We start from the raw sequence: 24,636 nt of genomic DNA, 5'->3' as shown, positions 1-24,636 counted from the left end.
ACGCACACGCTGTGAGCCAGCGGAGGCCGTTTCTGTGGTAACCTGGCTGTGCGTCCTCAGAGCTGGGTGGAGCGCGGCGTTCTGTAGCTGCGGGTGAGGTGGATAGAGCTGTCCTTCTTCGCAGTGAAGCCAGAACTCGGTCCAGGGCATCAGGGACGCATCCAGGTCAGTCTCCGGGACTGGGATGACCACGCAAGGACGGCTGGATTTGTCTACCCTTGGCGCCCAGCTAGGGGAGAAGAAACCACGTTCCGATCTGGATGTTCGAGGGCGGGGGAAGAGAGGCAGGCCACAAAACTACTATTCCAAGCATGCCAAGGGCCGAGCCTCTGCGCTCCTAGGCATCCCTGAGCTTCGCTGCTTTCTAGGTTTTGTAGTTTCTGAGACCCACACTCCTTCGTTTCCGGACAGTATTCCCAAATAATTAACTCCAAGGTTATTAGACATTTATTTTAAATAATTGAAGGTATTTTAAAGTCAGACAATAAAAACAGAAATGAATCAATAAACTACTAGCAAACCAGCCAGCCTGTTGTCAGGTAAACAGATGTTTAAATTCTCAATGCGTGTCTTAATTACAGATTCTCTTGGCCTCCCTGTCTTTAAGAGTAGATGAGGATAATATCCATTTCAGTAAGATTAAAGAGAAAACCTGTGTAAAGCGCTTAGTAAATGTTAATTGGTATAATTCTGTTTTCTTCAAAAACAGAAAAATTAACTTAATGTGCAAGCAAGTGGTTAGAATTTTAAAAAAAAATTTCATTTCTTGGCAGTTTTAGGTTAACAGCAAAATTGAATAAAAGGGGCAGAGAATTTTTATTCCCCTTTTTACCTCAACCCCCAGACTCTCTATTATCAACTACCCCCCTCCCCAAAGTGGTACATTCGATAAACCTACATTGACACATTATCACCCAAAGTCTGTAGTCTACATACGGATTCACTCTTGGTGCCGTACATTCTATGAGATTTGACAAATAATATAGTGACATATGTCCATCATTGGAATATGGTACAAAATAGTTTCACTGTCCTAAAAATTCTCTGTGTTCCACCTATTCATTACCCCCTCCCCTTTTTGCCCTCTGCAACCATTGATTTTTAAAATTGTTTACATAGTTTTGATTTTTGAGAATGTTATATCATTGGAATCATGTAGTATGCTACAGCCTTTTCAGATTGGCTTCTTTCACTTTTTAATATGCATTTAAGATTCCTCCCTGTCTTTTAATGTATTGATAGCTCATTGGTTAAGATAATCTTGACTGTTGCAAGTCTCTTTTGGTGTTTGGAAAAAATATATTTATATATTTCATCTGCAGATAATGCTTTTGAAAAAAATTTTATGCTGATTTCCCAAACTGAAGTCATTTGTAACTTATACAAAAATATTTGCCATAGCTCTGTAACACCTGTATTATTACTTAAATTTTTAGCTTAGTTTTCAAATTTAAAATAAAATGAATGAGATTTTATATCACTATAAAGAGCAGTCACCTAATAAAATAAACAAATAGCTATTAAAATAAAAAGATATTTCCTTTAAATAAATTTTTTAAGTTTGTAATTATGCATAATTAATTTAACGAAGTTTAAAGTTTATTACCTCTAGCCTTTGCAAAGATACAAACACCCAGAAGGCTTTACTTCTACCTCACAAGTTTTTATTGTCTGGTTATTCAATTCAGCTTTTGTTTTTTAAGCAAAATTTATCATCATTACTTTTGCCATCAATTCTTATTTAGATACGAGGGGGGATCCCCCCCCCAAGTGGTATTTATTTACTAAAAATTGTGTATTTATTCTTACATGTTTAAACTTAAGTCACCTTCAAAGTACTCTCCATCTGATGCAATACACCTATGGAAATGTTTTTTCCACTGCTCAAAATGGTTTTTGAACTTGTCGATTTTTATACCTTTTAGTGCTTCTACTGCTTTTTGTTTCACCTTTTCCACATCACATTGATAAATTGTTTCCCTTTGAGGACTTTTTTCATCTGGGGAAACAAAAGTTGCTCAGGGTGAGGTCATGTGAATAGGAAGGGTGGGGTACAGGAGTCCTGCCATTTTGGTCAAAAACAGCTGAATACTCATTGTGCTGTGGGTTGGTGCACTTGTAAATCAAACATTATAAAATGGACAAACATGTTTAAAGAGTCTTTTAAAAATTCACTGAAGCTGAGTGCAGCCTCTCACAACTACGCCAGCTGGTAGACTGATACAGATGGGTTCCTAGAACACTCACATAGTCGGGGAAGCCTGTTCTGCCAGGGGCCCACCCTCCAGAAGATAATCCCAGTTTTTTTGGGCCCCCCCCTTGTATACCTGCACGTTTACCTTTTTTTCCCCTCAACAATTCTTCTTTATTCCACTCCTTTCTATTTTAATTTTACTCTTCCTGATATACACATTTATTAGTTATTTCAACCAGGTTCTTTGAAATTTTCTTTTAGTTTTTGTATGAAATTGTTTTTATTTCACCTTTAATTTTTTAAATGATTGTTTAGCTAGGTATAGAATTGTAGGTTAATGGTTATTTTTCCCTTTGCACTTAAAACATACTATTCTGGTGTGGGAAACTATATCCCGTAGGTCAAATTCAGCTCATTGTCTATTTATGGACTTCAGAGTCCATAAGTAAAATATTTTTGGAATACAGTGATACTCATTTGTGTTCATATTTTCTCTGGTTGTTCCTGTGTAATAGTTGCAGTTGAGTAGTTGCACAAAGAACACATGGCTCAAAAAAACCTAAAATATTTATCATATGCCCTTCACAGAAGTATGCCATCCTCTGTACTTCTGGCTTCTTTTGTTGCTGATGAGAAATATACTCTCATAGTGTAATTGTTATTCTTTCATAGGCAGTCTGTCTTTTATCTAGTTGCTTTCAGATTTTCTCTTTATCTTTGAGGTTTTGTAGTTACACTACTATATATTTAGGATTTATTTTTATTTTCCTGCTCAAAACTGAGAATTCATGTCTTTCATGTCTTTCACCAATTCTAAAAAGAGCTTTAGCCATTACTTTCAAGCAACTTTTCACTTATTCTTTTTGAAATTATTATAAGATAAATTTTTTTCATTCTGCCTTAATGTCTTTTAACTGCATTTTATTTTCCTATTCTATATGCTCATTTGTATCTGCTTTCTTTACAACTGTCTTCCAGTTCATTAATTCTCTTAAATCTCGTCTAATGTTTTAACCCATCTAATTAGTTTAAATTTTAATCACCATTTCTCCATTTTAATGTTTCTTTTCTTTTTTATAATTACCATTTCTCAGGGCTTTTATTTTTCTTTTTATATTTCTTTAAAATTTAAACATACTTGTTTTATAGTCACATTCAGAGTCTATTATCTGAAGTTCTTCGGAATTTCCATACTACACAGGTAGTGTGGATGGGGATGCCGTACACCCTTTGGTCTAGAATTTGGACTCCTCACAGGTATATTTTTTATTTAATCTTTATTGTATTTTTTTCCATTACCATTTAGTCCCCTTATACCTCTCACTCCCGAGCAATCACCATACTGTTTCCATGTCCATGAGTCCTTTATCCTTTTTGCACAATCCTTCCAATCCCTTACTCCCGCCCCGCCCACTACTAGCTGTCATCTGCTGTCCATCTGTGTGTCTATCTCTGTTTTGCTTGTTAGTTCAGTTTGTTCATTAGATTCCACATATGAGTGAAGTCATATATTTGTGTTTTGCTCACTGGCTTATTTCACTCTGCATAATGATCTCCAAGTCCATCCATACTGTCGCAAAGGGTAAACTTTTCTTCTTTTTTATGGCCGAGTAGTATTCCATTGTGTAAATGTCCTGTAGTTGTTTTATCCACTCATCTACTGATGGACACTTGGGCTGCTTCCATATCTTGGCAATTGTTAAGTAACACTATAATGAACATAGGGGTGCTTATGTTCTTTTGAATTAGTGTTTTGGGTTCCTTTGGATATATTCTCAGAAGTGGGATCTCTGGGTCAAAAGGCAGATCCATTTTAATTTTTTGAGGCATCTTCATATTGCTTTCCACAGTGGCTGCACCAGTCTGCATTCCAGCCATCAGTGCAAAAGGGTTCCCATTTCTCCACATCCTCACCAGTGCTTGTTTGTTGATTTATTGATGATACCCATTCTAACAGGTGTGAGGTGATATCTCTTTGTGACTTTAATTTGCATTTCTCTGATGTTTAGTGACACTGAGCATTTCTTCATATGTCTGTTGGCTATCTGTATGTCCTTTTTGGAGAAGTGTCTATTCAGGTCCTTTGCCCATTTTTAATTTGTTTGTTTTTCTGATGTTGAGTTTTGTAAGTTCATTATAAATTTTGGATATTAACCCCTTGTCAGATGTATCAATGAATATGTTCTCCCATTCTGTGGGTTGTCTTTTTACTTTGTTGGTGGTTTCTTTTGGTGTGCAAAAACTTTTTAGTGTGATGTAGTCCCATTTGTTTATTTTTTCTTTTGTTTTCCTTGCCTGGGGAGACATAGCTGATAAAATATTGCTACGAGCAATGTCCGAGATTTTACTGCCTATGTTTTCCTCTACAATTTTTCTGGTTTTGTGTCTAACCTTTAAGTCTTTGGTCCATTTTGAATTTATTCTTGTGTGTGGTGTAAGAAGGTGGTCTAATTTCATTTTTCTGCATGTATCTGTCCAATTTTCCCAACACCATTCACCGAATACACTATCATTAGCCCATTGTATGTGCTTGCTTTCTTTGTTGAATATTGATTATAAAGGTGTGGGTTTATTTCTGGGCTCTCAATTCTGTTCCATCAATCTATGTGTCTGTTTTTATGCTAGTACTATGCTGTTTTGATTACTCTGGTCTTATAGTATAGTTTGATATTAGGTAGCATGATTCCTCACACTTTGTTCTTCTTTCCCAAGATTGCTGAGGCTATTCAAGGTATTTTTGGTTCTATATAAATTTTTAGAATATTTGTTCTAGATCTGTGAAATATGTCATTGATATTTTTTTAGAAATTGTGTTGCATCTGTAGATTGCTTTGGGTAGTATGGACGTTTTAATGATGTTAATTCTTCCTATCCATGAACACAGTTTGTGCTTCCACTTATTTGTATCTTCTTCAGTTTCTTTCTTCACTATTATAATTTTCCGAATATAAGTCTTTTATATCTTTGGATAGGTTTATTCGAGGTATTTTATTCTTTTTGAAGCAATTGTGACTGGAATTGTTTTCTTAATTTCCCTTTCTGTTAGTTTGTTATTGACATATAAAAATGCAGCTGATTTCTGGATATTAATTTTGTATCCTGCAACTTTGCTTAACTCATTTATCAGTTCTGGTAGTTTCCTGGTGGAATCTTTGGGGTTCTCTTATGTATAGTATCCTGTCATCTGCAAATAATGACTGTTTTACTTCTTTCCAATTTGGATGATTCTGTTTCCTCCTTTAGGACTTCCAGTATGATGCTGAATAAGAGAGGTGAAAGCAGACATCCCTGTCTTGTTCCTGATCTTAAGGGGACGTTCTCTTGTTTTTGCCCATTGAGTATGATGCTGGCAATGGGTTAAGGAAAAACTCAAATAAAGCATCTAACTTTATGCTTAAAGGAACTTGAAAAAGAACAATAAATAAAACCCAAAGTGAGGAGAAGGAAGGATGTAATAAAGATCAGAGTAGAGATAAATGAAATAGAGTCTAAAAAAACTATACAAAAGATCAATGAATCAAAGAGCTGGTTCTTTGAAAAGATAAACAAAATTGACAAACCATTAACCAGTCTCATCAAGAAAAAAACAGAAAGGACCCAAATAAATAAAATCAGAAATAAAAGAGGGGAAATAACTGACACCAAAGAAATAAAAAGGATTGGAAGGAAATATTATGAACAACTATATGCCAGCAAACTGGACAACCTGAATGAAACGGTAAGTTCCTAGAAACATACAATCTTCCAAAACTAAGCCAGAAAGAACCAGAGAATCTGAATAGACACATTACACTTAGTGAAATTGAAGCAGTAATCAAAAGACTCCCAACAAACAAAAGCCCTTGACCAGATGGCTTCACAGGTGAATTTTACCAAACATTTCATGAAGAACTAACACTTCTCCTTCTCAAACTATTTTATAAAATTCAAGAGGGGGTAAGGGTCCCAAACTCATTTTACATTATCCTAATTCCAAAACCAGATAAAGACACTACAAGAAAAGAAAATTATGGCCCAATATCCCTGCTGAACATAGATGCTAAAATCCTAAACAAAATATTAGCAAACTGAATATAGCAATACATCAAAAAGATCATACACCATGATCAAGTGGGATTTATTCTGGGAATGCAAGATTAGTACAACATTTGCAAATTAATAAATGTGATTCACCACATAGACAAAATGAAGGATTAAAACCACATGATCATATCAATAGATGCAGAAAAAACATTTAGTAAAATCCAGCACCCATTTATGATAGAAACTCTCAGCAAGTGGAAATAGAGGGAACATACCTAAATATAATGAAGTCCATATCTCACAAGTATTTTTGTTTTGTTTTGTTTTGTTTGTTTTGTTTTCTATATAGAGCCAGAGGCAGCGAAAGCTTCCTGTCACTTCCTTGGGCTAGTGGGTTTAATTTTCCTAGCCCCATCATTCACTGAGAGATGACTCCTCCAAAGTCCAGTTCATATGTATTATTTTAGTTTCAGCTCTCTGTTTTGTATGAGGCCCATACTATCTTCATGGAATGTTAAAACTGTCTCACAGAGTATGATCAGATCTGATCACTACCTGAGCCACTGGATGTAAAGTCATTGCCATCTGGGTAGAGGATGCACCTTGCTTGTCCTCTTCCTTTTTATTGTTTTCATTTTTCCAATTTCAGCTCTCTAATTTCATATTTTATTTTATTCAGAATTTTTACATATTTGTAGCACTAGTTTATTATATAATGTTTTACGTTAGACATCTTTCTAATTTTGATTTTAAGTTAAAACCAAACCCAGAAATGGCAATATTTATGGCTATCTTGAATTGGAGTCTCGACATTATTAAAGTCTGTTTCTACCTAAAGAAAGTAAAGGATATTTACAAATGTGAAAATTTATTGTCTCTATGCTATGTCATTAGAAGTACCTACTTTCACATTCACAGGAGATGTGGAAAACATAACTGTTTCATTGCTCAGATGATAGTCTCCCAGGTTCTGATTGCCTCCTTTGAAACAATACTGTTATTTTATTGCTTGTTAATACTTTCACAAGATTGGGAGTGAGAAAGGCCTTTAGGTAAGATACCCTTCAATGATACCCTCTCCTGGATGGGCTATTGTACCCATCCAGCATGTAGGTATGTGGTTGATTCTCTCAAATAGAAAATATTGTCTGAAATTATACAAACCCCAAAAAGAGGAACTTGAATTGGGACCAACGGTTTCAAAACAGGATTTCAGATGAAAAGTTCTAGATGTGGATAGTGGTGATAATTAAGCAACAATATGAATATATTTAATGCCACTGAACTGTACACTTAAAAATAGTTAAAATGGGAAGTTTTATGTTGTGCATGTTTTACCACAATAAAAAAGACCAGATTTGAGCCTTATTTGTAAAACTTTATGTTTTTTGCAATGAGAACATATTGTGCACTGAGAAGGTATAATGAAGAATGCATTATAATGCATTGCTGTGTAATTAAAAATAATTTAAAAAATTAAATGTCAAGGAAGATTGACATTAGAGTTATAACATGAAATCAACTCATTGTAGCTGGGCTATGCTAAAGACATCTTAGAAAGGAAATGCTAGCAGGTTATCAAAACTTGACTGCAACTTGATTAATGGTGTGTTCATTTATCTAGGAAAGAAAGTGGCTATTGTGAAGGGGATTGATTGACCCTGGGGTCATCAACAATGTAGAGAAGTCTAGAAAAACTGTGAAGGTGTCACCCAAGAATGCCCATTTCTGATTTTCTTGGCTTGGTATCTCTACAATAAATGAGGGCCCCTTAGGCTTCATGTCTGGTGAGCAACTTCTTGAGGTTCACTATTTTGAATCCTGAGAATGTCATGCTCAATAATAATAATAATAATAATAATAATTGCTGATATATACTGAGGACTTAACTATGTCAGACACTGCTTTCAGTGTTTTGAACATAATAACTCATTTATAAAACTTTGAGGTATGTGTATTATCTCTAATTTACAGATGAGGAACTGGGAGTTAGGTAATTTGCTCAAGGTCACAGCTAATAAGGGATAGAAGCTGCTTCTCCTCCCTCGTATGCTCGTGCTCTTGATCATGGCCCCATGTAAGCCACCTTCTGATAGCTGGGCTTTCTGTTCAGTTGGTCTGCAAAGACAGCGTGCATGGGTGGCTCTGCCAAATCAGGGGTGGAGCCTAAACCAGCTTAAATAAATGTTTACTTAATCTGCAAAGAGTGAAAAATATTTGAACCAATATTTCAAATTTTGGAGATGTTTTATAAATACCAAGCATTTCTTCTGCAAAAGGTGAAGATCTGCCATTCTGAACCCACATTTCCACAAGGCAACATCTGGCTGGAGCAAGACTAGTCCGAGGTACCCATTTCACTGCAGTCACTCTGACACCAAGATTGCAAGATAGTGGCCACATAGCACATGGAAGATGAGGAAATAGTTCCCTTTCCATCTTGTTGAGGAAATGAAATAAGATTTGTACTTAGCCCATGTGACTTATTTGATAACTGTCTGGGCTACAGAAACATCTGGACTTGCCTGCTGTTGATTTTTCTCTTTGTGAATGAATAAATTGACATTTTGTACTTGTTCTTTCATTTTCTGTGAGCTTGGACAATGTACAGCCATTCCCCAGAGTTGGGTTTGCTTTGAGTGTGCTGATGAAACCCCTCTGTAGCCTGCAAAGTTGAGTGAGGGTGGTGTGAGTTCATCAAGACAAAGTCCACTGGATGAGGGTTCTGGCTCCCATCTGCCACCTTCGCAAGTCCCCCTACGTTACTCTGTGCCTCACACCCTTAGCATCTGAAGGTTTATGGTTAAGAGTGATCAGTTGAGCTTCAGTTAATCTGAACACCAGTGGACTGTGAAGATGGGTGACTTCTTACCACAGAGCCACCCTGCAGGTCACTTGAACAGGTGGGAGTGGCAGGGGTCTAGGCCAGAAGGAGATGCCCCAGTTCTGACCAAATACGTGTGTCCTGAGACAAGTTATTTCACCTTGTGGGCCTCAGTTTCTTCATCTGACAGGGAAGCAGCTCAGTCCAGTGCTGTCTCATGCTCCTGTGGTGCTCAAGTTTTTTGGTACTTTCATAAAATGAAAAATATGCAAGAATATATCTAAACAACAAGCCAAATGATATATTGTGTTTTGAAAGGAAACTATACACACTGTATTCCATTTATATCATGTTCAAAAATTGACAGAGATCATCTATGAGATAGAAGTCAGAGTAACAGTTACCTTTGGAGGAGCAAAGTGACTGGGCAAGGAGGCAGCCTTCCAGGGTACTGGAGATGTTCCATGTTATTCTTATAGTCAATACCGTGGTGAAATATTAATTGCCTGTTTTTGAGCACACTGGCTAGTATATAATACAGTGTTTTCCCCTAGGAAAAGGGAAAGGAGAAAAAAGAAGAGAAAGAGGGAGAGATGGAAGGGGGAAGAAAGGAAAGGAAAGAGAGAGGGAGAGAGAAGTTGAAACAATTTTGTGGCCTATTGTACCTGTCAAGTGCATTCCCCTAAATGTCTTTCTGAAAATTAGACTCTCCACTGTTGTTGTCACTAGAGATTTTCCTCACAAAAGGGCATAGGAAAGACTTGCTTATACCAAGAAAGCAGGTTCTTTCTTATGAAACTTCTCAAAGATGTTAATGAGCATGATGGCCACTTGGTAATGCTCTTGCAAATAGCATTTCCTACACTTATTTGACTACAGAGTGTTTTGTCTCAAAGTATCTCTCATGACTACTACCCTTCAGTACTCCAGGAACTTGATTTGGAACATGGGCAGCAGCTGTTAGTATTCCTCATTGGTGGCTAATTAAATATAAGAGGACTCTGAATCAGTAAATAATTCCTTTCAATGTTTTTCAAGCATATTGTTAGAATACTTTAAAGCAGCTTTGTTGGTAACAAAGAATACAGTGGCAAAAATTTCTAGATAGGCCAATTCTCAGAAACATTATTCTCCAGGAGAGAAACACATCACCTGGTTGATGATGACAGCCGTCACAGCCTATCCCCAGGGGAAAATGTGTCCCACCAGCACTCTAATACCATGTTCACTGTGCCATATAGAAATTGAATTAATGGCCAATTTTAAAGTAATATAACTGGACTGGCTTTGTCATCTCAGATTAACAGTGAACTGTTTTCTCTCTTTTTGGACAGGATAAAAAATGTCAATACTCACTTCTCCAAGAGGAAAAGCAGAAGTTGTTCATTGCCGAAGAACAGAGTCACAGGATATTTATTGTATCCAAAACCTCATTAGAAAATTTACCCAGAAGCTGTTTGGGAGGCTTAGTATCATCTATCTTCTGTAAGTACGTAGCTAAGTAAGCTTAACTATGTTTATCAGTTTTATCACACGTGGGGAAGGAACCCCACTCCCCAACTCCTTTGTCCCTGCAGGTCTTGTGGAGAGGAAATGGACAGCAAGGAAATATGCCCTACTGAGCAGATCATCTTGGGGAACGATCAGTTTCTAGGTCCTGTAACAATATACAAATTGGAAGGGTTTCTTATGAGTTTTAGATTCAGGCAAACTTGGGTTCAAGTCTCAACTGCCGCATCCACTAGTAGAGTCACTTGGGGCAAGTTGATAATGTTAACTACCAGTTTTGAGAGTTTATTTTCTATCAGGTTCTGTGTTTTGCCAATGTCATCTTATTAATACTCTGGTGACTTCTCTGAAGTAGCCACTATCATGTTTATCTTAAAGATGAGAAAATGGAGGCCTACCAAGGTCAAGCAGATAGTAAGTGGCAAAGCCTTTGTATGCTCTTATCCACTGCTGTTAAAATTTTCTTATAAATTTCAAAATATGCATAGATTTTTTTTCTTAAAAGATTTTTTTTCTTCTTGTTTTGCTGTTTTGGATACCAGAATATAAATATCCTATAATCTTTCCTCTTTTTATTGAAGAAGGTAAGAGATAATTCAGTATTTTGGATATTAAATACAATTGAAATGTTTAAACTAAGGTCAATCTAAGACATCAAAATTTGTAGTTTCTGATCAGCTCACTGATGAGTATAAGGTAACTTGGCACAATTCTGTTGCACAGCAATAGAACAGTATGTATAAATTACTTTAAAATGTATATGCCAATGAAATGATTTCATTTTTTGGCATTATGGTGTCAGGCTGCCTTTGCTCTGAGAAATCACCCAGAGAACAGTGTAGGTTTATTGAAGGAACAGAGGGAAAAGGGTTAAAGGTAAGACGGAAACCCTGGTCCAACCCTGGGACCCATAGGAGCAAGGAAAGGGGGAAAGGGAGAAAGAAAGAAAAGAAGATGGGGGGAAGGGAGAAAGAAGAGGGAGAGAAGACTCCCAGTTTATCTTAAGGGCCTGTAGGAGTCTCCTGCATTTGTGTCTGCAGGCGCTGACACCACACTTTTCTGAACATACATTTTGGTTAGGGTGAATTTTTACATTCAGCAGATTATTTACATCTCCGTGCTTTTCCCCCACCAGGTCAGTCAATATGTGGTGCTAGGTCCATCAACATTTATTCTGGGAAAGAGCAAAGTTCATTTTTGTTTCTTATGGGAAAAGCTGGGACCAGGTTAATTTGCATATGGTTCGTTTGCATGTGTCAAAAGTTTGGGCGGGTGGTCCAGCCGCTGCCATGTTTTGGCAATGAAAGAACGGAAAGTGTAGGCAGCACAGATGCCCCAAAGGAACTGAGCTGGAGGGAGGAGCCTTTGGGACGAGGCGAGCCGCGGTGTGCAGAGCTTGCACAGCTGCAGTAGAAGCCTTGGTAGAAGCTGCACTCCCTCCCTGCCAGTTACGCCAACCAGGCCGCCATGTTCTGACATATGGTAGATTAAATACTTTAATGATGTCCTCTGGATGGAAACAATATATTGATGCACACACACACGTTAAGGACTGTGCAGAGAAGATTACCAGAATGAAATCAGAAACTTCAGAACAGCAGGTCTCAATGCCACTTTCTCCTTGAGTAGTCTTGCTATATTCTAGAAACTTTATGCTTCTGTTTTGATAGTGTTGTAAAGAACAATACAAATATTTCACCCACCTAAGGACGGAAATATTAGATTCTTTTGCATAAAACTGGGTGGTTCATTGTACAGATGAATGAGACATAAGCCCACTAGATAAAAGTGAACAGTAAGCAACTAGCCTGTTTCAACCTCAGCATGGAATGAAGCCTCCCCCAAGAATTCATAGGCATATATTGACTTGAAGTCCATGTTAATTATATCTGTGGTCCCCAAAAGTTTCAAAACATCCTAAATAATAACGGCATTTTCAGACAAATAAAAAATGATTAGTTCACCAATGTATGTCCAGAGAGTGGCTGAAATAAATATAGGTCAGGTCAGAAGGGTTGAAGCTTCAATTCAAACTAAAAATACTACAGAGAAAGTCCCCAAGGAACATGAATTCTCAGTTGAAAATCACAAATACATAAGGAAACATGCACTGTTATTGAGAACCAACAACAAAAAATCCAGCAGAATCAGACTCTCAAAGGCTTTAGAAATTAAGTCAGACAAAGAATATAAAATAACTGCTTACTATGTCTAAAGTGAAAATGTAAGTCTTAAAAGATCATATAAATGAATAATGAGGTTTGAAAAAAGTCGAATAGCTTATCTAGCAATGAAATACAGGAGTGGACACAAGTAGGTTTACAGTTGTGAGTATGCAAAACACAGAGTTTATTTATTCTTTTGAGTTAATAAAGCTATTGTAATAATCGTAACCTGAATGTCTTTTTCCATGTGAACTGTAAACCTACTTTGCCCACCTCTATACAGTCAAAATGAAAAGCTCAGTGCATTGAGTCAAACATCATAATAGACACAGTTGAAGACAGAAATAGTGAGGTGGACGATTAATACCAATAAATTATCCAGAATTTGGCTCAAAGAGACAAAAAATGTGAGTGGGCCATTTAACAGCTAAGACAGATGGACTTGCCCAAGCCTATATGGTTCCGCTGATTGGAGCTTTGTCCTGTAAACTGAAAGGTTGACGGTTCGATTCCTGGTCAGGGCATATGCCTAGATTGCGGATTTGATCCGAGGTTGGGGTGCGTGTGAGAAGCAACTGATCGATGCTTCTCTCTCACATCAGTGTCTCTCTCCCCCTCTCACCTTCTCCCTTCCCCTCTCTCTCTCTCTCTCTCTAAAAAAAAAAAAAAGCCAATAAGCATGTTCTCAGGTGAGGATTAAAAAAGACTAAGACACTTTGGAAGGAGATAAAACTAAGTGGAACAGTAAATATTTGAAGAGATAATGCCTGAGAACCTTACAGAATTGTTGAAAAGCATCAATTCTTTGATCCAGAAAACTCAGTGAATCCTAAACAAGATGAATTCATAGAGAAATCTACAACTAAACAAATTATAATAAAACAGCAAAATACCAAAGCTAAAGAGATCTGAAAAATAATCAGAGAAAATAAAGACAAAATTAACTGCAAAGAACTGAAGATTAGACTAATGGATAATTTCTCACCAGCAACAATGGTAGCATGAAGATAGTGGACTATCTTTAATTTTGGAGAAAAAATAATATCAACCTGCAATGATACATAAGAGTGAAACAATTTTTTAATACCTAGGAGAAAATGAATGCGTTTTTAGACAAAAACTGAGTTAGTTTACCAATGGACTCTGAATAAAGGAAATGCCTCAGAATATACTATAGGCAGAAGGAAAAATATTTCAGCCTGAAATCCCAAGATAGAAGGAGGAAAGTAAACAAAAATATGAGCAAATACGTGGGTACATCTAACTTGTATAAAGCAATAACAATAATTTAATATAGATACTAAATTTAAATAAATTATAAGATACTTATAACTGAGATAAAGTACAGGAAAATTGTACAGGACAATAAACTGGAAGGCATATGTTTATAATGAATGTACTCTTAAGGTATTGGGTTGGCCAAAAGGTCTGTTACTTTTCTCTGAAAAATAAAACACATTTTTCATTTTCACCAATAACTTTATTGATTTGGTTATTTTGAATATGTTGGCTATTTCCCACTATTGGCTTCTAGTGGGTAGAAGCCAGGGGTGCTGCTAAACATCTTTCAATGCATAAGATAGCCCCACAGCAAATAAGCACTTGGCAAAAATGTCAATAGTACCAAGAAACTTTGCAAACCATTTTTGACACATTTGATCAGTCATAGCACCTTCTCCATACACTGCATAAATCATTTTTTGCATTTCAGTTGCATTTTTTGAAATAACAAAGCACAAGAATGCCAAAAATGTTGCATATCTTCTCCCACCTTCGATATTAAAATGGCTGCACAAAAATTCACCAGCATTTTGATTTAAAAAAAAAATACATGCTGATATGACAGCTGTCAAAATGCAACCTAAAATAAGTTATTTTGAATGAGGTTAAAGACAATTAAGCACTACTAGAGCTATCATAGAGAAAAACATAATGGACTTTTTGGTCAACCCGATATTATTAAGGGGGAGGATGTGGTAGTTAATACACAAAGGTGCCTTTCCTCTCTCCTGCATTTATGCTTTTGTGTAGGCTCTTCTCACACTGAATCAGGGCTGGCCCTGTGTAACCAATAGAAACCTGCAGAAGTGACACTCTGTGACTAACTTCAAGTCTAGATCTTAAGAAGTTTTGCAACTTCCAATGGACCTCTTGGAATGCTCCTTTTCAGAACCGAAATGGCATATTGTTAAACGTTCCAGTCACATGGCCACATGCAGGTGCTTCATGTCACAGCTTCAGCTGAGCCTCCAGCCAAAAACCAACATCAACTGCTAGCCATGTTAGTGAGCCATTTTAGACACTGAAGACATTGAGGTGACTCCAGCCATGGCCACAATTTGACTGCTATCTCATCAAGACACCCCAAGCAAAGACTACTCAGTTGAACCCACTCAACACACAGAACCATGAGAGGTAATAATGAATTGCTTTTAGCCACTAAGCTTGGATGGTTTTTATACATCATTCGATAGCTGGAACAGAGGTTAAAGACTTTGTTAGGAATACATGTTATGTGGCTAGGATAATCATTAAAAGGATAGGCATTGAGATTATAACTTCTGATCCATAAAGGGAAATTGAATAATAAATTTAAAAGAAACCTTGAATCTAAGAGAAGACAAGATCTGAAGATTTAAAAAGAAACAGAAGACATGTGATATGTTAATCACATAATTGGAAGATGGAAAAAAATTAAACTATATCAGTAATCACAGTAAATGTATTTGGGAAAAAATCTTCAGTTAAAAGATAAAGATGGGCAGATTGACTGAAAACAGAACAAAACAAAAAACAATCCTATTTTATGAATGAGATATACCTAAGATCAAGTCAAGGTACTGGGAAAAAAGATATGCCAGCCAAAATCTCATTCAGAAAAGACTAGTGTTGCTATATAAATATCAGACAAAATATACCTTAGGACAAAAAGTATAAGAGCAGATAAAGAGGGTTTAGTTCATGAGAGAGATGTCACAGCTTTAAACTGGTATGCTCCCAATGACATAGTCCTAAAATAAAGCAAAAAGTAATAGAACCAATAGATGAAATCGATATACCACTATCATAATTGGAGACTTTAATATTAATCTCTCTTAAGTGGGAGAGAGATTAAACTAAAAATCAGTTATGATTTAAGATTTCAACAAGAACATAAAGAATGTGATCTAATGGACAAATGTAGAATATTGCACCAATATTAGAGAATAAATAATGTCAATTATACATGGAAACATGTATAAAAATTGACTTCTTCTTAGGCTGTAAATAGGTTCAGCAAATTTCAGTGGTTGGTATCATACAGTCTTTGACCACAATGCAATGGAGTTGGAAATCAATAACAGAAAGATAAAAAACACCAATATGTTTGAAACATTTTAAATGCAATTATAAATAATATGGGTCAAAAAGAAAAATGAAAATTGGAATGTATTGAGTTGAGTGAAAATTAAATTATATTTCTATATTAGGTATATATTTATATGTATAAAATAAATTTAACTTTGTGTACTGCAACTAAAGCAGGTATGGACATTTATTATATTGGACGCTCCTATGCCTCCCATACTCTCCATACCTCTCCGTTCTTACCGCAGCGGTTATAATTCCTGCCTCTTAGACCTGGGCTGGGCCTGTGACTTACCCAATAGAACGTGATGGAAGTGGTGCTGTGCCTGCCTCACGATGGCCTGGGAGCAGGGCTGGCACTGAGGCGGTGTGCAGAGCGTCCAAGGCACTCGCCCTTGTGCCAGCACTGTACCAACCTGAGAATGAGTGCCACCTCTAATTTTGAGGCCTGGATGCCTCTTCTGCCTCACCCTAGTGCTGGGTTTGCCTGGAAGCATTCAATTTTGTGTTCTCAGGAGCTGTGCACCAGGCAGAAAGTCTGGCTGCTCTGCTGGAGAGACCACATGGAGAAGCCACGTTACAGGGGAGAACTGAGGAGTCGGCTTATGGCAAGAAGCAGTGCCCCAGGTTAGCCATTACGGCAGCCCTCAGCTTTAGCCACCTTCACAGAGACACAAGGCATGTGAGTGAGGACACCATCTGCTGCACCATGCTTGGATTTCTAGCAGAATCATGAACAAATAAAGGAGGAAGGGAATAGCCACTAGGTTTGGAGTAGTTTGGGATGCAGAAATGGATGAACAAAACAGCAGGACTTAGAGGAAACTTATAACCTTAAATGCTTCCAGTAGAAAGGAAGAAAGGCCTAAAATTAATGTTTTGAGTTTACCTTTAAGTTAGAAAAACAGTTGAATCAACTCAAAGGGAACAGAATGAAGGAAAATAAAGGATGAGAACAATTATTAATAAATAGAAAACAAACATTCAGTAGAGAATTAACAAAGACTAAAGTTGGTTCTTTAAAAACACCAAAAATAGGATAAGCTTCAGATCCGACAAGATTAATCAAGAAAAAAAGAAAGACTGTCAAATTAGAAAGGAAATTTAGTGTGAAAAATAAAACTAACATGCAGTTTAAACAGGCAATAAAAAGATTCACAGCCCCTTAACCAAGTCCTTTGGGAGTAGTTGTGTTTCAGATGCGGAATTTAAAAAATTGCTTCCATGCATTTATCAAATATTCCAAAAACAGGTGGAATGAATCACCAGAACCATACACTTTAATTTTCCTTTTGGCAAAAATGTAGAGATATTCTTTAAATGGGATAAAGACTATAGGATAATCTCATGCCACTTTAAGTCTGATTTTGCTGCCAACTGGGTTATAAGAAAATTTTCTGGTTTTCAGGACTTTTGGGATTTTGAAAGGATTGGATTTACACTTGTATAAAAAACTTCATGCCCCCAATTTGAAAATGTAGGTGAAAATAATAAATATTTAGAAAATACAGTTTCCACTTCCAGCAAAGATGGAGGTGTAGGTACACATGCTTTGCTTCCTTCCACAGCCTTAGGAAGGATTATATCTACCTCAAAACAAAAACAACCAGAACTACCAGAAAATTGAACTGAATGGGAGTCCAACAAGCAAAGATATAAAAAAACTAATACTTATCCAGACAGGTGTGACAGCTCTACCTAATACACAGAGGCAATCACAGGAGGTTGTCAAGCTGAGGAGAAAGAGAAGTGTGGCCCCAAAGAGGGAGCAGATCAAAGCTCCAGAGGGAAAACTAAGTGAGGAGGAGATGGCTAAATTAACAGGCACAGAGTTCGAAACACTGGTGATAACAGTGCTCACAGAAATGATTGAGTATGGAAAACACAGGAAGGAAGAAGTGAAGGCTATACTAAGTGAAATGAAGAAAAATCCACACGAAACCAATATGAAGGGAAGGAAGCTGGGATTCAAATCAATGATGTGGAACATAAGGAAGAAATAAACAGTCAACCAGTACAGAAGGAAGAAACAAGAATTGGAAAAAAACAAGGAGAGGCTTAGGAACCTCTGGGACAACTTTAAATGCACCAGCATCCAAATCACAGGGGTGCTAGGAGGAAAAGAGGAAGAGCAAGAAATTGAAAACTTAGTTGAAAAAATAATGAAGGAAAACCTCCCAAATTTGGTGAAGGAAATAGACATAAAAGTCCAGGAAGCACAGAGAGTCCCAAACAAGCTAGACCCAAAGAGGACCACACCAAGACACATCATAATTAAAATGCTAAAGGTTAAAAATAAAGAGAGAATCTTAAAGGCAGCAAGAGAAAAGAGGAGAGTTACCTACAAAGAGTTCTCATAAGACTCTCAGCTGATTTCTCAAAAGAAACTTCGTAGGCTAGAAGGAACTGGCAAGAAGTATTCAAAGTAATGAAAAGTAAGTACCTACAACCAAGATTATTCTATGCAGCAAAGCTATCATTTAGAATAGAAGGTCAGAGAAAGTGCTTCTCAGACAAGGTAGAGCTAAAGGAGTTAGTTCATCATCACCAAGCCCTTATTATATGAAATGTTAAAGGGACACGTTTAGGAAAAAGGAGAAGATCAAAATTATGGAGAGTAAAATGACAACAAACTCATAACTATCAACAAATGGGTCTAAAAAAACCCCCAAAAAACAAACTAAGCAAACGACTAGAACAGGAATAGACTCATAGATATGGAGATTATATGGAGGGTTATCAGCAGGGAGTGGGGAAAGGGGAGAATGAGGGAAAAGGTGCAGAGATCAAGAAGCATAACTGGTAGGTACAAAATAGACAGGGGGAAGTTAAGAATAGTACAAGAAAGAGTGAAACCAGAGAACTTATATGTACGAACCATGGGCATGAACTAAGGGAGGGGGGATTGCCTGAGGGAAGGGAGATATTGGGCAGAGGGAGGCAAAGGAGGAAAAAATTGGGACAACTGTAATAGCATAATCAATGAAATATACTTAAAAAAAAAGAAATACAGTTTCTTAAAGTCAACTTAAAAAGTGACAGAAACCCATTGAAGAAATGGACTTGGTAATTTTAAATTCTTTCACTAATAAAATAGCAGACATAACCACCCTCACAAGCCAGTTGTACCAAACTTTCAATAATTAGGTATGTCCTAACCAAATGAAACTTCCTGGAAGCAGAAAGAGGGAGAACACTCCTTAACTCACTTTATAAGGCTAGCATAACAGTAATATCAAAATCAGATAAGGACAAACAAGAAAGGAAGGTTAACAGCCAATATCACATAGAATGAGAAGTGAAAATTACATTGGATTTTGTTCATGAATATAAATGCAAAAATTCTACACAAAGCATTAGGAAAGGAGTTTAGAAATATACTAAAAAGATAATATACCATGATCAAATTGGATTTATCTCAGAATTCAAGTTCAGTTTAATATTAGGAAATTGATTTACTCTAATTCCCCATATTCACAGATTAAATAAGAAAAATTGTATAATCATCTCAATAAAGACAAATATTTGATAAAATTTAACATTTATTCTTAAATAACTCTTAACAAAATAAGAATATAAGACAACTTCCATAACCTGCTAAAGGCATTATTAAAACCTTTAACAAATACCATAAAAAATGATAAAATATTAAAATAATTCTTTTTACTATAAGGAAGAGGGTGAGGATGCCTGTTTTCTCAACTTCTGTTCATCATTGAACTGGAGATCCTTTCTATTGCAGTAAGAAAGAAAAAGAAATAAAACAAAAAGTGTTAGGATTCAAAAGAAAACAAAATGTATTTTTTCCAGATGATATATTCTCTATATAGAAAATCAGAAGAAATATGTAAACAAATTATTAGAATTAATACATAAGTTTAAAGTTGCTGGCTCCTAAGTCATTAAACAAAAAACAATTGCATTTTTATAGACTAGCATTGGACACTTGGAAATCATTTTAAAAGAAGGTACTATTTACACTCACGCCAAATAATATGAAATGTCTAAGGGTAAAACTGATGGGATAGCTCCAGCCCCACTGTGGGGTAAACTATCCAACTTTATTGAAAGACATTGAGGAATACCTAAATACATGAAGTTATACCACATTCTTGGACATCATAAAGAAGTCAGTTTTCCTCCTAATTAAAATCCTAACAGGATTATTTGTTGAAGTTGATAACATAATAGTAAATTTACATGAGACACCTGGCCATGGAGCTCAATTGTTTAGAACATCATCCACATCGTCCCCATCATCCCTGATGTGCAAAGGTTGCAGGTTCAATCCTGGATCAGGGCACATACCAGGATCAACCAGGGATTGCATAAGTAGAGCAGCAAATTGATGTTTCTCTCTCTGTCTCTCTCAAATCAGTAAATTTAAAAACTTTATATGGGCTCCAGCTGCTGTGGCTCAGTTTATTGGGCATCGTCCGCAAACCAAAAGGTTGCCAGTTTGATTCCCATTTGGGGCATGTGCCTAGGTTGTGGGGCTTGGTCCCTGGTGGGGCATGTGTGTAAGAAAACTCATCAATGTTTCTCTCCTTCCCTCTCTAAAATTAAAAAAAAAAATTATATGGGAGAGCAAAGGGTCAGAACAATATGGAAGAAGAAAATTAAGAAGAGGAGACTTGCACAACTAAAGAATCCTTGTAGGTATCTTAAGTAGGATAGTGTGGTAATGGCCAAGGAATTGACAAAAGACCAATGGGCCATGATAGATCCCAGAAACAGACCCACACATACTTGTAAATGTGATGATGACAAAGCCAGCATGGTGACAAAACCAGGGGTAAAAGATGTACCATTCAAAATAATGCTAGTACAATTTGTTGTCCATATGAAAAAGAGAATAAATGTAAATACTAAACTCATGTCATACAAAAAAATTAATTCTGGGTGAATTTAAATGTGAAATAACATCTTAAATTTATGACAGAATCTCCTAGATTCCAAATTTATTTTTCCAGCTTCCTGGTGGATGTCACCCTGGGATACCTAGTAGGTACTTCGCACCTAACATGATCATCACCTGCCTCCAAACTACTCTGTTTACACTTTTCCCATCTCAGTAACTCTGGCAACTTCCTTTTTCCACTTATTTGGACTAAAACCTTGGTGTCCTCTTTGATCTTTTTTTCACATCCCATACCAGCAAAGGGTGTCAACTCTGCCTTCAGAACACATCCAGAACTTCTCATCTTTTCTCCACATCACTTCTGCCACTCAAGTGCAAGGCACCGGCATTTTTGCTTGAATATTACAAGACCAGCTGGCCTCTCTGCTTCTGCCTTAATGTCAGTTCTTGCCCCTACCATCTCGTACAATGGCCAGAGTGTCACAATTCAGACATTTTGAATCCTATTATGCTTCTGTTCAAACCCCTGCATGGTGTGCCATCTCTCTGCCATGAACTGGTGCAGAGCCCACCCTTTTTTTCCTGACCTCATCTCCCTCAGTCTACACTGACTTCCTTTATTTTTTTCTGTAACACCCCAGGCACATTTGTGCTTCACCATTGCAACTCAAATGCTATCTTCTCCTGGAAATGCACTGCACACACACATGCTCTCCCCTTTATTTTTCCTCCATAGCACTTGCCACCACTTCATATTTTGTGTATTTTACTTTATTTTTTGAAAATTGCCTGCCTCCATTCACTAGAATGTCAGCTCCATGAGGGCAGGGATTTTCACCTGTTTCCTGCTGTAACACCAGAGCCTAGAGCAACACTTAGTGTTTGGTAGCTGTTCAATAAATGTTTGTTGCATGAATGAATGAATCCACTACTAGCCATGGGACTGTGTATGCGTCACCTAATATCCATAAGCCTTAGCTTCCTCATATGTGAAATGGACAGTTGTACCTAATGTACAGGATGAGTGGGACAGTTAAAATAACTTACATACAGTGAAGTACCTAGTTCCTAGGAAGTGCCTGTAGTTTTCCCTCCCTCTTGCTCTGCCTGTAAGAGAGCCCAGGACTAGGCTTGGACAGAGGCAAGCTTTTCTATTACTCTCCTTCCCTTCCCTTCTCAGCAACTGGGCAGCCATAGAACAGGAGGAGGCACTACTTGATGATTGCAGTGGAATTCTCTTCCATATACATTGAAAGAAAACAACAAGCTGCAGCACATCATGCAGAAGGGAGGTGTGACCACCTCTGAGAAGGGGAAGTGAGTGGCAGGGGTTCAAGAGTGCTGGGTGGGGGTGGAGAGCTTTCACTGTGTACACTTAGGAGTCTTCTGAATCTTTACTATGTGAACGAATTTCCTTATGTGAATAAATTATAAGCCTCGTTAGCAAACGTGCAGTTCTGACTTGTCCCTACTGGGGTGAAGTGTGTCACAGACTGAGCAGGAGGGCAGATAATTGGGCTGTCCATGCGATCACAAGTTCTTCAGCCTCAACGATGTTCAGGACATAGAATGAAGGATTGGGGATTGGACCACAACTGAGGCCTTTATGTGGGTTGTTTTTTTCAAAAAGCTTCCACAAATGTATTTTCTCAAATTCTCTGCATGGTCACATACTAAATAGCTGAAAATTATTGATAGCCAGTTGTTTCTGAAGGTGAGCTTCACACCCCTGCTGGGTCTTGGAGTGCCTTTAGGGTACCTTGAATGGATGTGTTTAATGTGTTAGCAAATATGAAAAACATAACTTATGTCATGTGGGAGCGGAGTAGTGAGTTTTTTTAAATATTAAAATGGGATCCTTATAACAAAAGATTGTGAACAATCTTAGAAATTAGCATACTTTCAGAAGTAAAAGTAAATTCACATTTTCATTAATGTCATGGAATTCCCCAAAGAGTTGCTACCCAGTTCACAGACTCTTTCAGTTTTTATTTTAGGTAACTCCCTGTTCTCATGCAGGGCCAATCGTGAGGCATAAAGATGAATTTTACAGGCATTTCTAAAACTGATGATTTCTTTTCTAGTTTATTCATTTTCATTTTATTGACTGCCAGCTAAAATTTACCTCACCTAAAAACCCTGCTAAATTTTAGGGGAGAAAATGAGCAGGTTAAGCAGATGAGCGAGGAAAGGGCCAAAAGGATTAGCTAGTCGAGTGCAGGTGGCACAGTGCAGAGGGGAAGGTGGGAACCATGAACACTCCAGGTCAATGTGCGCTGGAGAAAGAGAACGCTGAGTTCTGAGTCATTTGTGCTGCTTAACAACACAAAAAATGGGACACTTTCACCAAGATTTCCATCAGGTGTTGTTAAATAAAGTGAGATTTGGCTGAACTTGGAAAATTCCCTAAACCAACTAAATAAGCGAGACATTGCTATATGAAAACAACTCTGATTTCGTATGGTGGGTATATCTTTGAGCTTTAACATATTTTGTGTGAAATATATACCTGTGTGTGTGTTTATTTTAAGAGGGCTCCTTTGGTTACGATTCGTGTTATTATAAAGAATAATCTTAAACCCACTTTATTTATTTTTTTAATGTGTTTTATTGATTATATTGTTACATTTGTCCCAATTTCCCTTCCCTCTGCTCCCCTCCACCCAGTGGCGCCCCTCCCTCCAGTTGTCCCCCTCTTTTAGTCCATGTCCATTGGTTGTGCATATAGTTCTTCTCAACCTTTCTCTGTCTATTCCATTCCCTCCTACTATGCTTCTTAATTCCTATATCATCTCCCTCCCACTCCCCCTTACCCCTCCCTGCTGACCTCCCCCCAGTATGCTCCCCATACCTATAGTTCTTTTTCCACTCTCGTTGCCTATTTAGTTTGCCTTTGTTTCAATTCCCTAGCTTCTGTTGTTGGTTCTTGTGATACAGTTTTCATTTTAGTGTTCATAGTTTTGATCCTCCTTTTCCTAAACCAGTCCCTTTAACATCTCATATAATAGTGGTTTGGATCTAATGAACTCTTTCAGTTTTATTTTGTCCTGGAAACACTTTCTCTGCCCTTCTATTCTGAATGACAATTTCGCTGGATAGAGTATTCGTGGTTGTAGGTTTTGGATTTTCATTACTTTGAATATTTCTTGCCAGTCCCTTCTTGCCTGCAGGGTCTCCCTTGAGAAGTCAGCTGATAGTCTAATTGGGACCCCTTTGTACATGATTCTTTTCTTCTCTCTTGCTGCTTTTAAGATTCTCTCTTTATCTTTAACTTTTGACATCTTGATTATAATGTGCCTTGGAGTGGTTCTCCCTGGGTCCAGTTGTTTTGGAACTCTCTGTGCTTTCTGGACCTGTAAGTCTATTTCCTTCCCCAAGTTTGGGAAGTTCTGCTTTATTATATTTTCACTTAATTTTTCAATTTCTAGTTCATCTTCTTCGCCCTCTGGCAATCCTATAATCCCAGTATGTTTGACCTCTTATAGTTGTCCCAGAGGTTTCTGATTCTCTCATCATTTTCCTTGCTTCCTGTTTCTTCTCTCTGCACTGGTTGACTGTTTGTTCCTTCTCTATGTTTGTTGATTTGAACTCTGGATTTTATTTCCTTACCATCTATCTCGTATGTGGTTTTGTTCCTTTCAGTATGAGTGTTTTTTGATTCTTTCTCATCTTTTTCCAGATCTTTTGTTAATTCTGTAAGCCACCCGATAAC

General features: G+C 37.2%; 1 protein-coding gene across 1 annotated transcript in view; it reads left to right on the top strand.

The window, feature by feature from the left end:
* The first annotated feature begins 37 nt into the window (after positions 1 to 37).
* CFAP61 (cilia and flagella associated protein 61) overlaps positions 38 to 24,636 on the top strand; it is a 431,546-nt gene continuing 406,947 nt past the window's right edge. Inside the window, exons 1-2 of the mRNA XM_090285993.1 lie at positions 38 to 165; positions 10,376 to 10,526. Coding sequence (XP_090142119.1) covers positions 10,384 to 10,526 — 143 coding nt within the window. The 5' untranslated portion in view covers positions 38 to 165; positions 10,376 to 10,383. The remainder of the gene's footprint in view (positions 166 to 10,375; positions 10,527 to 24,636) is intronic.

This window comes from Furipterus horrens, unplaced genomic scaffold, assembly GCF_987537825.1.
Source record: "Furipterus horrens unplaced genomic scaffold, mFurHor1.1.pri manual_scaffold_8, whole genome shotgun sequence".
Lineage (NCBI taxonomy): Eukaryota > Metazoa > Chordata > Mammalia > Chiroptera > Furipteridae > Furipterus > Furipterus horrens.
The sequence above is the reverse complement of the archived record's forward strand: the minus strand, read 5'-3'. Positions and strand labels throughout refer to the sequence as shown.